The sequence below is a fragment of the Mus caroli genome, chromosome 16, assembly GCF_900094665.2.
Source record: "Mus caroli chromosome 16, CAROLI_EIJ_v1.1, whole genome shotgun sequence".
Classification (NCBI taxonomy): Eukaryota; Metazoa; Chordata; class Mammalia; order Rodentia; family Muridae; genus Mus; species Mus caroli.
Genome location: NC_034585.1, coordinates 88823570 through 88840739, shown reverse-complemented (window position 1 = coordinate 88840739; position 17170 = coordinate 88823570). Strand labels below are relative to the sequence as shown.

At 48.0% G+C, this 17170-nt stretch overlaps 1 protein-coding gene across 3 annotated transcripts in view; it reads left to right on the top strand.

The window, feature by feature from the left end:
- Hlcs (holocarboxylase synthetase) overlaps positions 1–17170 on the top strand; it is a 182425-nt gene that overhangs the window by 69858 nt on the left and 95397 nt on the right. For all 3 annotated transcript variants that reach the window (XM_029470266.1, XM_029470265.1, XM_021185502.2), the window contains exon 6: positions 7667–7938. In XM_029470266.1, coding sequence (XP_029326126.1) covers positions 7667–7938 — 272 coding nt within the window. The remainder of the gene's footprint in view (positions 1–7666; positions 7939–17170) is intronic.

Here is a 17170-nt window from a genome sequence, read left to right as displayed (position 1 = left end):
GTGGCCAGCAGTAGCCAACTGCCACTCTGCAACTGCCGCTCTGCAACTGCCACTCTGTAACTGCCACTCTGAAACGGCTTCCCACAATTTACCCACGTAGGAGGGTCAAAGCAGACTTCTTTGACCAAGGTTCACTTTGTCCCTTGGTGAGAGTCGTCCCGGTTGTGTGGGGGTTGGTGACTAAGCTCCTGAGCCGAGGCAGCATCTCGGGAACCGGGTCTGGGAAACCGAGTCCTCCCTGTAAGGAAGAGTCTGCAGGTATCAGACATGGCCCGGGTGGCTGGGACAGCGGCAGCTGGCTTGGGGACTGTCAGGTGAGGAGTTGCACAGGTGTTTGCAGATGTTTCTCACACATTGCCGAACCTTGCTCGGCTTGGGGTCAGATTTCACCTGGAGAGTGCTGTGAGCATAATCCCAGTCTTCAGTGGAGTTCTGACCCAGGCAGACAATATCCTTAGTGCTATCCACCCCTGTGCAGTGTGATGGATACCGGGCTGTGTGCAATTACCAGTGGCTATGCAGTGTTTAAAGTACTAATAATAGGAGGAACTGGGCGGTTTCCTCCCATAGAACGCACAGTTGGTTTATTAGCCTCCAATTTACATGGAATCCACCACAGGCCAGCAAAATGGAACTCCTCAGACTCAGCTTCTAAAGCTGCCCTTGGTAGCAGGCTCTGCTGTGGTTGGGTAGTCCCTGGTTGGACACTCGTGTGTCCTTCTCTGGGTCTTGCTTCTTTCCCAGTCAGTGATTGGTTAGGAGCTGTCAAAGGGACCGTGCTGTGTAGCAGGATATAGTGAGGTTTTCCTGCCACCGGGAGCCCCTTTGCTGGCCTGCTGTCTGGAGGGACCATGTTACAGGAGTGCCCTATCTTAGTCACTGCCTTCCATTGCTGTGAAAATTCCCTTCACTTTTCCCGGATTTGGGATGCTCCAGATTCCAGGAAGGGAGAAAGTGAAATCTTTTTTTTTTTTTTTTTGTGTTGTTTGTTTTGGTTGTGTGTTTTCAAGACAGGGTTTCTCTTTGCAGCCCTGGCTGTCATGGAACTCACTCTGTAGTCTGGCCTCGAACTCACAGATAGATCTGCCTGTCTCAGCCTCCAGAGTGCTCCACCACTGCTGGGTGAGAAAGTTAAAAATCCCAACCTGTGTCCAAGAGGGTCTTCTCTCTCATATTAGTTCAGAGGCTACATCTTCCTGAAGCTCAGCCACCAAGAGCCTTGTGCACGTCCTTCCAGGACACCCTAGCCTGTGCTCACGTCTTTGCCTGTCTGCCTTTTCACTTCCTCAGGATTTCCTAAGGAATGACTTAGGAGCTTCAATGCATCCTGCAAGGCTGGGTGGGAAGGGATACGACTGGGAGCGAGCATGGTGATTTTCGAGTAGTCCAAGAGTCGCTTTCCTGGGAAAACAGAACTCTTCACACTGGCACAGCCAGCGAGCTGGACAGCACACTTCATGCTCGCTCGCCTGCCTGGATTAGGGCTTCCTGCAGGGCTGGGTCATCTCATACAGGTGTCACTGTGACATTGCTGTGTAGATGCTCTGTACATTCTTATTGGGGCTGGGGTCATAGGTCAGCGAGATGGACTTAAAGCTTAAACATTTTACTTTTTTTTTCTTTTTAATTGAGTAGATTTTAAAAAGAGGAAGAAGAATTGGGTTGTTTTCCATACATTCCGTGAAGGTAGACATACATTTGTTCCTGTTCCCTGAGGTATTTAAGAACCAGACACCCATAAAAAGGGCTTGAGTGCCTTGTCTTTGATGACTCATTTTCTGATTTGCCAGCTTCTGGTTGCCTAGCAACTGCCGATGTTGTGACCGAAGCAGGACTAATCTATTTATCATGAGCCAAATGTGTCTCTGAGATAAAAAGCCTTATAGATTGGGAAGTGAAACTTCAGAACCCAATCGCAGACGGTAATAATACTTTTAATCCAACGTTGATTTGTCAGATGGACAGCGGGTTTTGGGAGGGGAGGTGGCTCTAGAGGGACAGTTAGCATCAGGTCCCCATCTTAGCTGCACTCAAGTTACTGTGTTTACCAGACTGTCGCTCTGAGCGCTCACACTAGCGCAAGCAAAGCCCCCACGGTGTGCTTTTGAACACTAATATTGGGGGCTTGTTTCTGTGTGACTTTAAGATTACGGCCATTTGATTTTTTTTTTTTAAAGATTTTATTTATTTATTATATGTAAATACACTGTAGCTGTCTTCAGACACTCCAGAAGAGGGCACCAGATCTCCTTACGGATGGTTGTGAGCCACCATGTGGTTGCTGGGATTTGAACTCTGGACCTTCGGAAGAGCAGTCGGGTGCTCTTACCCACTGAGCCATCTCACCAGCCCCTGATTTTTTTTTTTAATTAATTTTATTTAGGTATGATTTGTACTCAAGATAATGCACCTGCCCTGGTGCACAGTTTGACGAAAGGTTGGGTTTCCCTGTTCCGGTCTCTGTGGGTCCTCCTGAGCTCTCGTCCCCGAGCCCAGCCTCACATCACCCTCCCTACACACACACACACACACACACACACACACACACACACACTTCTGCCCTCTACCACCATGGACGTCAGCCTGGCCTCTCTGAAATGTTGCCTAAATGGGATCCTGTTGTACATGTTTATCTTACTGTGTGTGTGCATGTTTGCGCATGTTCAGGTGCATGTGTGTGCGTACGTGCAGAGGTCATTGGTGGGACCTAACCCCCACCTCCACATCTTTCTTCTCTTCTCTTGCTCCCCTGGAAGTTACCAAACAGTGAGGACATGGAGCCTTGGCATGTACCGTGTTTCCCGCCTCAGTGATGAGATTAGGGATTCTAGTGTGTACTCGGAGTGCACCACCGCACCTAGCTTCCTTAAGCTGGGCTCTGGGGATTCTCATTCTTGCAAGGCGAACACGTTACCATTTCCCTAGACTGTCATATTTTTTGATTGGCGCTGTGTTCGAGAGTCATTACATGTTTATACATGAGTAGGTCATCATTTTTATTGCTGAGTCATGCTCTGGCTAGCATTTTTTTTTTTATTGCTGAGTCATTGTTGTCATCTGAGTGCATCTGAAAGGACACAGTTGGCCAGTTTGCAACAAACTGGTGTAAATGTTTATACTTCCTGTAAACACACTTAGAGTTTCCTGTTCATGGTTGGTGGTAGAGTAGAGGGGAGGTTTGTGTGGAGCGCCCAAAGCCTCGAAAGAATTGCCTCTGAAAGATCTCATCTCTCAACATGATCTCACTGAGAACCACGACACAGTCACAGTGTAGTAAGCCTTCAGAGGGAGCCTGGTTCTGCCTCACCTTGATTTAACCTGTGGCCTTGACAGCTGTTTCATTGCTGTCCTGTATAGCTCCCCAGTGTGTGGCCATTGTTACCAGACCTCAGAGAATGAATTCAGCCCATTTACAACCTTTTCTTTTAACACACACCACATCTTCATTATCTTTTGCTGTCTTCTGGCTTTCACTCATCATCTGCCTCTGGTGGTCCCCGGATTTGGGCCTACGTTGCCCTCTCCCTGGGCTCCTGGCTCGCACATCCTCTACTGCTTATTTCACTGTGAATGAAATTCTGAATTCATTCACTGAACTTTGCTGTAATTCCAGTTGTCCCTCAAATGAGCACAGCCATGCTGACCCTCAGCTCCTCCCACACCAGGTCTCTGGATGTCTGCTGGTAACAGCTGTCCTTCAGAGTGTCTAGAGCAGAAACCTTGAGCTCACATGTGATCTACCCACTTAAAATTTTCTGTTTATTATTATACTGTGTGTACATGATGATGATTGTTTGTGTATCTGTGTGTGTGTATACATATGTGTATGTGTGTATATCTCTGTGTAAATGTGTGTGTGTGCATGCGTGTATGTATATCTGTATGTGTATCTCTGTGTGTATATCTGTATGTGTGTATGTGTGTGTACATATGTGTATCTGTATGTGTGTATACATGATTGTGTATATGTTTATGTATATGTGTATATCTGTATGTATATCTCTGTATGTGCATGTGTGTGTGTATATGTGTGTATATAAGATGATTGTGTATATGTGTGTGTATATGCATGATGATTATATCATGTATGTGTGTATATGTTTGTGTATGTGTGTATATCTGTGTGTGTGTATCTCTGTGCATGTGTGTGTGCGCGCACATGCATTTGTGCGTGTACAGCATGTGTGTGGAGGTCAGAGGACAACTTTGTGATGTTAGTCTCTTTTCTACCATTGTGTGGGTTCCAGGAATTAAACTCCAGTTGTCAGACTTGTTGGGAAGCACCTTTTCCCACTAAGCCATCTTGCTGAGCCTGGCCTCTCCGTTTTGATAACATCCCAAGTATGACCTGCTAGCAAATGCTAGCCTGCACCAAGAGCATGCTCTCACCATGTGTCCTGTCATGCAGCTACAGCCTGTGGCCTCATTCCTCCTCCACTTGCTTCTTCCCCTTCTGTCACTCCACCCAGAAGTCAGGGCAGGGACCCTGTTCCAACAGAGTCGCTTCATCCTGTAAGGGCTTCCTGTTGCTTCCCAGGTGGGCTCCACCATCTCTCTGCCCCTTCACCTCCTCGGCTGGCCCCTCTGTTCTTCCAGATCCTTTCCCTTTTCTTGCTGTCTCCATACTTGCCTTCTTGGAGCATCTGCCCTGCTCTTCTGGAATCCCTTCTCCATGATAAATACAGATGATGTCATTGCAGTCAAGCATTGCATAGTGACATGGGTGTGTTCTGGGAAATGTGTTGATTTCTTCACTGTGGGAGCATCATGGGACTCTGACACAAAGTAGATGGCTGAGCCTGACTCTGAACAGATCACACTGTAAAGCCTCCCTCCTTCCCTATCGTCTCCATTCCCTGTGTCCCTCCCACCCTCCTTCCCTGTGTCCCTCCCTCCCTCCCAGGTCTTTCCCAGTGGTGCTTGTTCAGTAAGCTCCCCATCTCTGTGTTGACCCCCAGTGGCTGGCCTCTAGCATGCTCCTTCTCCTGTTAATTCCTTCCCTTAACCCTCCTCTCTGCCTAGCACCCTGCCTGTTGGGCTTTTGGCTCACACAGGAGAAGAGAAGCCCCTGAGACAGGGAGACCCCTTTACTTTCTGCTGCTTCCTCAGAGCCCACAAGGTGACCTGCCCGGGATATTTGTTGAATGAATATGTTTGTTGAGTGGATAGATGAATTTGTAGGTGGCTAATGTATCCTAATTGAATTTGTTATTTTAGTTCACCACTTCAAAAACAAACAAACAAACAAACAAACAAACAAACAGACTTTTCGCTCAATCTTAAACGTGGAGGAGATTAGAGTAGAAACATGTAACAATCATTTCTGGTACCCTCCACGGCTGTGTAATAGCATCCTCTGGCCTTTTTGGCTTTCACCACAACTGGGGATAAATCATATATACTGTGACATCAAGGCCATTTTCCTATAGTGCCGTGGTGTCTTCCCATACTACATTCAGATGAATCTGTTACTGCGAGTGCACATCTTTCCTGTGTTCCAGTTATCTGATTACTTCATGTCTTTTCCCACTACTTTATTCCAGCCAGAATCCAATAATCACTAATCGAATTTCAGGAGGCCTTTTGTTTGTTTTCTGAGATTTGGCCTTGCTATGTGGCTCAACTTGCCCCCAAACGTATAGGCCCTGTGTCCCAGCCTCCTGTGTCCCATTACAGTAGGCCCTGTGCTGTGTCCCAGCAGCCTGTATCCTGGGCACCATAGATGCTGTGCTGTGTCCCAGCTCCTGTGTTCTATTACAGTAGGTGCTGTGTTGTATCCCAACCTCCTGTGTGGTGGGTGCTGATGTGTACATCACTCCTGGTCTCACCCGCTCTCATCCATTACACCCTTTGAACAATTTAGACAGCGTCCATCTCTGTCCACGCTGTGTCGTCCCTTTCTCAGTTTCCTTCAGGACCCCTCCTCTGCAGCCCTGTAATGTGTCTCACTGTCTGGATCAGGACCCCTCTTCTGCAGCCCTGTAATGTGTTTCACTGTCTGGAATTCTTCCTATATTATTATTAGTTGTTCCTGTTTGCTTGCTGTTTGAGTTCTGAAGGCTGGTGGGCAGTGATTGGCTGAATGGTATTCCCTCTTATCAGCCCTTTCTTTGGAGTGTGGGGAGCTTTGGGGCACACTCCTAATATTAATGGGGAAGGGGACACTTTTTTATCTTACTTTGAAAGTTCTGACATTCGCGTGGTCCTAGCACGCTGGCTCTCAAGGCTGGAGGTGTGACTCTGGTTAAGGGGACTCACTGTTCTTGCTGAGGACCTGGGTTAGGTTCCCAGCACCCACAGTGTGGTTCACAACTGTCTGTAACTCCAGTTCCAGGGGATCTGATGCCCTCTTCTGGCCTCCATGGGTACTGTAAACATATTCTTCACAGACAGACAGACAGACAGACAGACACATACACCAAAAATGATAACATCTTTTAAAACACCCGGATCTGTTTTGTGCAGACCTTTTTGGAAGGAATCTACACAGTTCTTGAACCATCCCAAAGCAAGGTCCCAGACCTCTGCATATGGGCATGGCGGCCTCCTCTGAGCTTCAGGACCCCCCTTAGAAGTGGGCTGGAGACTCTGGGCTAAGCACTGCCTTTGTGTTGTCACCCGTAGGTCAAAGAAAAGCAGCTTAGGGTGCCACACGGTTTCCCCTTTGCTGGTGACAATGTCTAGCTGCCTTTACATGCCAGCAGTGTGTCTTCTACAGATCAAAATTAGACAATGTGAGGGTGCTTTGCCTTAACCTGGGTAATAAATTCCAGTGTGGGGCAAAAGGATAAAGATGTAAGGGTGACGGGTTTTCTTTTCTTTTTCCTTCCTTCCTTCCTTCCTTCCTTCCTTCCTTCCTTCCTTCCTTCCCTCCTTCCCTCCCTCCCTCCCTCCCTCCCTCCCTCCTTCTTTCCTTTCTTTGCTGTTGCTTTGTAGACTGCACAGTGCACTAGATAAATAGGAACTCTAGAGCTGGAGAGGTCCTCTGATGTGTGCCACGATAGAATTGGTTTAGAAAGTAAACGACGGTCTCACCTTGTCTCTTTGGATCCTGGTGTATAATTCCTAAACTGTAAGCGTTGTTAGTATCTTACTCTTTTAGGGCTGGGCAAATGGATTCCTCACAGTTTGGAGACTGAGAATTTAAATGTGTGTGTGTGTGTGTGTGTGTATACACGTGTGTGAGTGTCACTGAGTGAAGGCCTCTTTGCTGGTGACAGAGGACTCTGCAGAGTCTGTAGGGAGTGCTGTGGATATCAAATAGCAAGAGGCTTCTAAAAGGTGGCTGGCTACCTTAGCTTTTATTACAGACCTGACCTACTTTCCTGATAACTAACTCACTCAGTGACCCAGTAATCCACTAATGGATTAATCCATTTGAGAGGGCAAAGACCCCTTGACTCAGTCATACCTCAAAAGTCTCATCCCAAAATACCATTAATGTGTGAATTTGGGAATTAGGTTTTTAATATGTGAGCTCTGGGAGACAGAATTGAAACCACAGTACTCCGTCTATTATGTTGCGTGGGTTCAGATGTACCAACTCTGTCCATCTGTTAGGACGTAGGGAGTACCTGAGCCACCCAGCAGCATCTTCAGGAAACAGCACTGTCAGTGGCTTAAACCTCAACTCATAAGTCTGTCCCCCCCACTTCTTACGGCACAGGAAACCCGGGATCCATTTATGCAGTGGCTCAGGAGGCACACGGATCCTGAAGGAATCATAAAATCCAGCAAGCTCTCCCTTCAGTTTGTTTCCTCCTACACATCTGAAGCGGAGATCACCCCATCTTCCATGCCCGTGGTCACCGACCCAGAAGCCTTTTCATCAGAGCACTTCAGCCTAGAGACCTATCGACAGAATCTGCAGACCATGCGCCTTGGGAAAGTGATTCTGTTTGCAGAAGTGACCTCCACCACCATGAGTCTCCTGGATGGGTGAGTTCCAGCCGGGCCTGGCCGAGGTGTCTGCTGATGTCTGTTCTCTGTTCCCAGGCAGAGGGGACAGGCCTGCCCATCATGTGAATGAGGGGGTATAGAAGGAAATCCTGCCCTCCTCAGCCCCTCCCCTCCCCCTCCCCCGTCCCCCTCCGCCTGAGCCATAAGAAAGGAATTAAAAGAAGCGCTTGGATCGGAGCTCATGTTTTACACCCAGCTTTTGTGGCTGGTGTTGTTCCTTTAATCAGCCATTCCAAAACATCCGTGAAGGAAATTATGAAAAATAGTGCAGCAGGTGGCCGTGGCCAGGTGACCGTTTCCTTTGTGTAGTAATCGGTGTGAAACATCTAATCTAGGGCATTCTGCAGGGTGACACATAACTGGGCTAAATGGAAATATGTTGAGACCTTGTGCTTTGCTTTTCTATTTCTATTCTGTGGCCTCTGTTTGGAGTTAAAACACCCAGATTCTCTATATTCCTTCTGTAGAGCCAAAATCAGGTACTTCTGTTTGTGTGGCATAAACTTCGCCAACGGAGCCATTTCCCCCTGAGGCGTCTGTGGACCCAACTGAAGGCTGGTCATTTCTAAAGTGATGGACAGATATGTGGTGACAGAAGTCTTTGTGGCAGTGTTTCAGTCTAAGAAAAGTAGCTGGAGACCTGTGTTGTTTTTTTTTTTGGTTTTTCGAGACAGGGTTTCTCTGATAGCCCTGGCTGTCCTGGAACTCACTTTGTAGACCAGGCTGGCCTCGAACTCAGAAATCCACCTGCCTCTGCCTCCCCAGTGCTGGGATTAAAGGCGTGTGCCACCACACCCGGCCCTGTGTTGTTGATATGTTGAAGCCCCAATGTCCATAGGATTCTACGTCACTTGTACAAGAGTGCTCTATCCTCACGCACACCAGAAGAGGGCGCCAGATCCTGCTACAGACAGTTGTGAGCCACCATGTGGTTGCTGGGAATTGAACGCAGGACCTCTGGAAGAGCAGTCAGTGCTCTTAACTGCTGAGCCATCTCTCCAGCCTGAGACAGTGACTCTTTAGGAAACAGTAGCTTTTTTTGTTGCACTCTTACTATCTTTAAAGGCACCCTTCTGTTACTGTAAATCTGGGGAGATTTGGAGATTTCTCACCTGATAAATGCATTGGCACTCATTGTATTTTCGCTTTTGCTGCAAAGCTCACCTGACCGCCCCGCATCAGCGAGGTCCACATAACCACTGTGTTGCAGCAAAGCCCATGTAACCCCTGTGCTGAAGCAAAGCCCACATAACCAACCACCTAGCTGCAGCAGGAGATGCTGGGAGCCTTCGTTTGGTCTCTGGGTGTGACACTGGGTTCATCTGGAAGTCATGATGACCCTTCACCTTCTGTCCCAACCCTGCGACTCTAGGAGTTGGAGCAATAGGAAGTTAAGAATTGCTTACTGATTACTAGAGGCAGTCAAAGGGCATATGGCTCTCCCTTCCAAAACCAAAAAGTAAACACTTGATGGGTGGGCGATGCGTCCACAGTCATTAGAGTTGGCCACACCGGCCTATTTCTTGGGTTGGACAGGTCATTTTCTCTGGCTTATCTTCCTGGCCACGAGTTTTACCCTGCTCTGTTGTAAGGGGAGAGACTTCTGGATGTATCAGTCTATGTTGCTGGCTCTGTGGGAGTCCAGAGGCCTTTATTTTTCTTTCTGTGCTATTTCCATGTTCAGTTAGCTCAGCTGTTGGGTAGAGTCCCAAGATATGGGATCCAGGCTGTGTCTGGCCCAGCGAACCTCCGAGTGTTCCATGGTCACATCCTACAGCTGGGCCAGGGAGCCGTCTGCAAATGTGGTGCAGTCTAGGTGTGGATAGGCACACGACCATCACCCGAGAAGCACCTCCCAGTGCTCACTTTGATGGGGTACCTTGGGAGCCTGTGCGTTCTGTTTACTGGTAAGATGAGGGGCCAGCCTGCTTGTGAGGATGACCTAAGGCCACAGAGCCCTTGATCATGGGGTGACCAAATCAGGAATCATTGTTAGTTTTGGAATTGTCTTTCCTGTGAGTCATAGACTCTTTCTTGATTGACTTAGGCCACGTCTCTGTCAGATACTGAAATGACTTACTTGTGAAGCCATCCTGGACCGAGCCAGCTGAACAAAATCTAACTCTGTATGTGAGTGCTAGGTGGGCTTGCCAAGAGTTGGGGTATTTTTTAATCCGTGTAAAGAATAATTTTGATTTTCCTATTTAATGTTTAATTACCACTGTTTAAATCCCTGGATTTTTCATGTTTGCCTACAGCACTATATGAAGTAAACTAGGCACTGTGTCCACGAGTTTACACTACCTTTGCCTCAGGACAGGTTCCCACAGAGTCCCAATAAAGGACTCTGGTGACAGTATAGTTCATAAGATGTGCTGCTTCTCTTGGTCTGGAAGAGGGCACGGTAGAGACAACGCAGATGCTACTGGGGGGGGGGGTGTGCCCGAGTGTCTTTTGTGCAGTTACCGCTTACTGAGGCTCGTAGTCGATGGGGAAAATGTTGGGGCCATGACAGCATCTCCAATGGCTCTGGGACCTTGGCGGCATCCCTTCCCTGAGCTGTGAGGACAGGGACGTTGAACATCAGAAGCTGCCCTGGCACCCTCACCAGCTTCGTCTGACCCAAGTGTTCCCATGTCAGAGCTGCAGCACTGAGGAGATTGAGGCAGGAGGACTACCATGAGTTCAAGGCTAGCTTAGGCTACATGTGTTCCAGGAAACCTGGGCTACAGAGTGAGACCCTGTTTCCAGAATTTTTATGATTTTTTTTTGGGGGGGAGGGGAGGGATCACATTAATGAGAATGGCCACGGTCATTTTTGGAAAGAGTATTTTGATCTTCAAAGTTGGGGGCCAGCCCGGCTCCTCAACCCTATGCTCGCTCGCCTCTCTAGCCAGTCTTGACCCGCTCTGAAACTGCTCCAGGAACTCACTCCGCCCTGCACCCCTCCCCTCAAGTCCAAGCCAGAGAGGACAAGAATTGGGCTGGAACTAATTTAATGGCTGAGTGACCTCACAGTGGAGAACCAGCCGGATCCTAATAGGCGGCTTTGTCTCCATTCCCACCCCGGCTGGTAGCATGCCAGTCAAGACTCGGGCGGGAGACACAGGTGGAAGCCATTAGAGCTGTCAGAGCGTTTGAAAAATTGATTCTGGAGGCCGAGCGAATAGATTGGACTTGACAGTGTTGTCCTAAAGATTCTAAGGGAAAATCCTGTCGTTTAATTCGAAATCCCTTGATTATTCATTAGCTTTCCAGATGGCTTTTGTTGGCGTTTTACATATTAATGCCCGTGTTGTGTTATCTGCATACTCTTAATGTGCACACAGGTAACAGGCGGAGAACAAACTTGTTGGTAAGTGTCCCAAACTAATGGGATATTAGCGTAATTGTGAAATAAAAGGGCTTTAGGAAGTTGATTGCTTTGCAATAATTAATGTGAGTGAAACTTTTTTCTTTTTAAATGGGCCAATTTAGTACTTTAGAAGTGAAAATGATTGCAGGGTTTGGCCTTATTTGAATGTTTACCTCTAAATTAAAGTTTAGAGTACAATTCCAGTGTTTGACTTCTGCAGTGGTCACGACTGAAGGGTTGTTCTGGCAAATTCTCCAGGAATTTTATTTGGTTGATCCAGTTCGACACCTGAGTAAGTTAACCCCTCACACGCCGGGCTAATCAGGTTGAATTACTCCAGGGCCCTGCTTTTCTCTCAGAGATATCTCCACGTCCATTTTTAGTATTCTCGAAGCTTTGTTGTTGTTGTTGTTGTTGCGTTTGTATGTCTGTGTTATGTATGTGGTATGCATGTCTACATGTGGAGGCCAGAGGTTGTCACACTGTTTTCCTCAATCGCTCTCACCATTTTCTCAAGACAGGGCCTCTCACTGAGCCCGGGAGCTTGTGGGATCAGCTAGACTCCCTGATCCGGGAGCCGCAGGGTCCGTTCATCTCCACCTCCCCAGTGCTGCGTTTATGTGAGGCTGGGATCCAAACGTCTGAGTGGCAGGCATGGAACCTGTAAGAGTTCCAGAGGCAGGACTCACCTCTTACTGTGACCGTGACAGTTTAATGGTCACAGTATGTACTGTTTGGATGACATTTCACTGGAGTGGGCTTTCCAGGTTTCTCACATCTTGGTACTGGAGTCAGTTTGTAGGTGTGGCAGGCTGATGATAAGGACAGAGCTTTGCTCCTCCTTGCTGGAGGCTGGAAGGGAGAGACCAGGATGCCCCCAGGGGTCAGGTCCTGGTGAGGACCCACCCTGCTATGAGTTGCACATAGCTGCCTTCAGACAGCCAGCGGGAGTGGGTGAGAACACGGTTCAGAACCCCTTCTACAAAGCACCGACCCCATCCTCAAGCCCCACCGAGTAACCTCATCCTCACACAGGCCCCGCCTCTCGCACCATCACTGCAGGGATGAGCTTGGGCCAGGGAAGGTGAAGACACACAGAAAAGTGCACCATTGAACCTGGCACACCCCGACCTTTACTGTACCAGAGAGTGCTGGTGAATGTAACCCACCACCAACTCAGCAGATCCTTCCGGAGAGGCGAGGTGCTCAGCCCAGCAAGGCCTAGGGCACAGCTGGGCCTTCTGAATACTCTCAGTGGTGAGGTCTGAGCCTCTTGTGGAGGTCTGAGACCTTCAGGTAGTCTTTGCTGAAGCTGTGTGGTTGCCCTGGGCGCCTTGCTGCAGCATTGAGACTCTCCATCTGCACCCAGGGCGGATCTTGTGGTGGGTTGTGTTGTTCTGGGATGATGGATGGACCCAGCGTGTCCTACATCAGGTTGCTCCCACTTTTTCTATGCAGGGCCCCTTTCCAACAGGGGATTTCAGTGCAGCCCCAGGTATTAAAGTATATCAATGTGAATTAAGCATTTACTAAGAATAAATCATAAAGCAAGTTGTCTAAAAACCATTCCTTAGTGTGCATATAATTTTACTGTTGATTTAATGCAAAAGAAAACGTGCCCACTAATGAGAATCATGATAGGCTTATTTGGTTTTGCAAAAAAGACAGATTTTGGCTGAGTATTTGATACTGTAGGACACGTTTTTCACAGTTGATTGATACTTTGATTCTGTAGTCATCAGTGCTGAGAACGCTGTTCTGCTTAAATACAAAAAGACAGAGTATGCTCAGCGCCAGGTCAGAGATGGCCAGAAGTTCTGTCCCAATTCCAGGTCGAGATTTACAGAACAATGTTTTCAAATGCAGCGCAACTCAAATAGAAAGTCTCAAACCAGACATTCTAACACAATCAAAAGATAGACCAATCCGAGGCCTGCCAAGATGGCTCAGCGCGTGGCAGACGTGGCTTCCAAGTCTGACGACCGAATGCGATTCCGGCAGCCCTCCTCCCAGGCGGAGAGCACTGACTCCTTCATGATGTCCTCTAATTTCACGTGCCCAGACACCGCACAAACATGCGTGACAAATAGGTAAATGTAATACGTTAAAAAAATTTCTAACTTGATACTTGCCGAGATACAAGGATGGCAGGCAAATATAAAAAGTCTTGGTTTTCATAATTAATCTACTGTGTTACTATAAGAGTAGAAACGTCTGTATGTACCACTGTATAATGTGTTATGTCAAATACAATATGCTAGCGTCAAAGCCGAGATGTGGGCAGTCTGTCTCTCTCTCTCTCTCTCTGTCTCTCTCTCTCTCTCTCTCTCTCTCTCTCTCTCTCTCTCTCTCGCAGCAGCAGTTACTGGAGTTCTGCGCTGTGGTGGCGTGCTTGCACATGGCAAAGAGGATTGTATGTTCAGAACCATGTCCACTGTGACATTGAAGGGTGAACCAAGCTGAGTCCTGACAGGAACACCTTGGGCTCACTGAGTGTTTGATTCTGAGTTAACCTTGGGTTCATTGTGTATTCAGAGACCTTTTATTGTTGTCAAATTTTGTGTGGCTTCAGTGTTTCCAGACACAGCTGAAGAGCTGTGTGTTTAGACCGTTAGCCCCTAGCAAATGGGTAACTTTACACTACTTCCTTCTGTGCGTTGTATACTCGGTAATCATTTGCTTGGTTTTATTTAAAGCTCAGCCACTCAGTTCATACCTTGTGAGCTCCAGCAGGACACAGGTACCAGTTAGTGGGGTGAGATGCTTGTACCTAATTATCAGGACTGTCTAAACCTGATGTGGCCTCACACACCTGTAACCACAGTGCAGGTAGTTCAGGACCACGGTTACATGGTGAGTTTAAGGCTAGCCCGTCTCATATGAAGGAAAGAAATAAGTAAAAAGAAAGAAAGGAAAAAAAAGAGAGAGAGAAACAGCCAAGGGCTGGAGAGATGGCTTAGCGAGCAGTTAAGAGCACTGACTGCTCTTCCAAGGTCCTGAGTTCAATTCCCAGCAACCACACGGTGGCTCACAACCATCTGTAATGGGATCCGATGCCTTCTTCTGGTGTGTGTGAAGACGGCGACAGTGTAATCACATGGAATAAATAAATCTTTAATAAAGAGAAACAGCCAGTAAGGGTAGTCAATCTGGAGGACGCGGTTAAAACCTCGTCCTTGTAGCTCACGCTCATCTTAGAGAAAGAAGTTACAGAGGCGGCTGCCATTTACAAGTGACCTGAACCCCTCTGGTGGCTGGAAGTGTTTTCTCTGGAGTCTATAGGGTACAGACAAGTTAGCCCATAGTAACAGAGCCATGACCTGACCTGGGCTAACCCGGATATGCTCACTAGACATCTGGCTATGTCCTGGCAAGTCAGCCAGGGATGTTTGGCTACTGGGGCCCAGGCCAGACCTCATGACTTCCCATGAGTTGTGAAAAATGTCAGGTTCATCGGTGCCTGTTCATGCCACTAGGAAAGGTAGCTGTGTGCTCGGCCCTTTGCAGGGAGGGCATGTGGTGTGAAGGTGGAAGGTTGGTTGGCAGTCATTTAATCCGTCTGTAACCAAGATGATCGCATTCCTTTCTTGGAGAGTACACACAGCCAGCCATCGATGTGGAAACTGAGAAAAAGCAAGACTCGGGTACATTTGCTTAGAGTTTTTCTTTAATGCTTAACATGATTTCTGACCAGAATGAGATCTGGTTGTACATCTGGTCCTAGGTAGACAGATCACTGTGTGGCGAGCCTAAGACTACTCCCCGAGAAGGCTGTGAGCCTACTGCCAGGGGAGGCTGTGAGTAGGTCTACAAGTCTGGTGCAGTCAGACACACGTGATAAGAAAAACTTCTCAAACGTTGGTTTAGGGGTTAACACGAGTCCTAATTAGAAACAGTTTAGACAGGTTTAGAATGTCGTGTTCATGAGTGTGTTCTCGGAGGTGTGACCATTCACTCACCTGTGTCCACGTAGTGTGGAGACAGAGGCCGAGCGGTGGGTGGGTTTACAAATGCATTGTATTAAAACCCTGTAAATGTGTAAAGAAAAAATAACCGTAATATCGTGTTGGGTAATGAAGCAGCTATTTCCCCTGTTTGTTAGGCCGCCTCTCCTCACTTCCTCTTTCCTGAGTTTGTTTTAAGGCTTATTTAGAACCTTTGTTTTTCTTTCCAATAAAACACCTGTTTTGGAGCAAGAGCTTCGTGGTTCTCACCTGCCCCTTACCAGGTTCTTATACTCGGGCACACCTCGGGGACAGAGAGGTCTGTTTCTGCATGGAGGGTATTCCATCACTTGGAGAGCCCAAAGCCACATACTTTCTGCGTTGCACAAGAAGTCATTCATCATTTTCAGTTTAGACAAAATGCTAACACTCCCCGAAGAGCATTCAAATTAGCAAGGAGAAGGGTGAGGTCAGTGGCTGGTAGAGGGGCTTCTCCTAGGCTGTGGGAAGGGCATGGGGAGCAGGAAGAGTCCAGAGAGGATGGGAGCCTAGTCCTGCCTGTGGGTTCCAGAGGTCACCGGAATGGTAATGGAGTTTTCACAGTTTGGAGCTGGAGAATGTGTGTGTATGTGTGCAGCGTTTACCCAAAACCGAAAGTGCCTGGTGGGGCAGGTGGCCATGTTATCAGCCTGGAAACCTTGGGCTACTTTTGACAGCCTGGGGTGCAAAGTGACTCTCTCAGCCCGTCTGGGCTAGCTTCCTTGTTTGTAAGGTGAGAGGGCTATGTTGTATCTGTGGCTTAAGAATGTCTAATATTGCAATTCTTTCTTTTTACTCTTCTCTCATATATTACATCCCAACCACAGTTCCCCCCCGCCCCCCATGCCTCCCCGTCTCTTCCTCCCCACCTCTGCCTCCCCTCAGAAAAGATCAGGTCTCTCAGGGACATCAACCCACCACAGTTATTACAGTAAGACCTAGCACATATCATTACGTCTAGGCTGGACAAGGCAGCTGTAGGAGGAAAAGGGTCCTACAAGTAGGCAAAAGAGTCAGGGACAGCCCCACCCCCACTGTTAGGAGCTTATTTTGTTTGTTTGGGGTGTTTGTTTGTATTTCGAGACAGGGTTTCTCTGTGTAGCCCTGGCTGTCCTGGAATTCACTTTGTAGACCAGGCTGGCCTCGAACTCAGAAATCCACCTGTCTCTACCTCTGTAGTGCTGGGAAGGAGCTTATTTTTTTAAGAAATAAACTCCTTCTCAAATGAGGTAAATACAGGAATCTACATACAAGTGGCCTCAGGGGCTTTCCCAGCCTTAGGGCTTGCATGGAGGCTGGACAGGAAGGTACCTGAAGCCCATCAAGCTGGGATACTCCCTTGCTGGCTGACTTACTTCTTTTATTTTGAGCTCTCACATTCTCTCCTTTAAGCCATTTATGCCTCCTGGAGGTGCTGTTCAGCCGGAAGGTAAACTCGCTCTTCCCTGCGGATGTTCCATGCCACGGGAGAGCCTTATTCACAGCACACGGTGTCATGCGAAGTTCTCGACTTCTCCAGGGTTGCCCTAGGGACGGATAGCCAGAACTCTCTTCTGGCACCCAGGGAAATCTGCGTGGGTGGAAGTGGGGAGCAGTTGTCTGGGTGAATGTTTAAATGCTTCCCCTGGAAGGAGCTGTGTCCTGGGGTCACTTCCAAGCCAAACAGCCAGACTTTGGGGGAGCTGGGAAGGCCCAGCGTGGTAGTCCACACCTGCCATCCCAGCTTTTGGGAGGCAGAGGCCGGAAGATTGGGAACCCAAGGCTGTCTTCAACTGTGTAGTAGATTCCAAGACCAGCTTGGAATATGTGAAGCCCTGTCTGAATCCTGGTTAAATAACTGGTTGGCTATTTAAGTCAGTAACTCCATGAACTG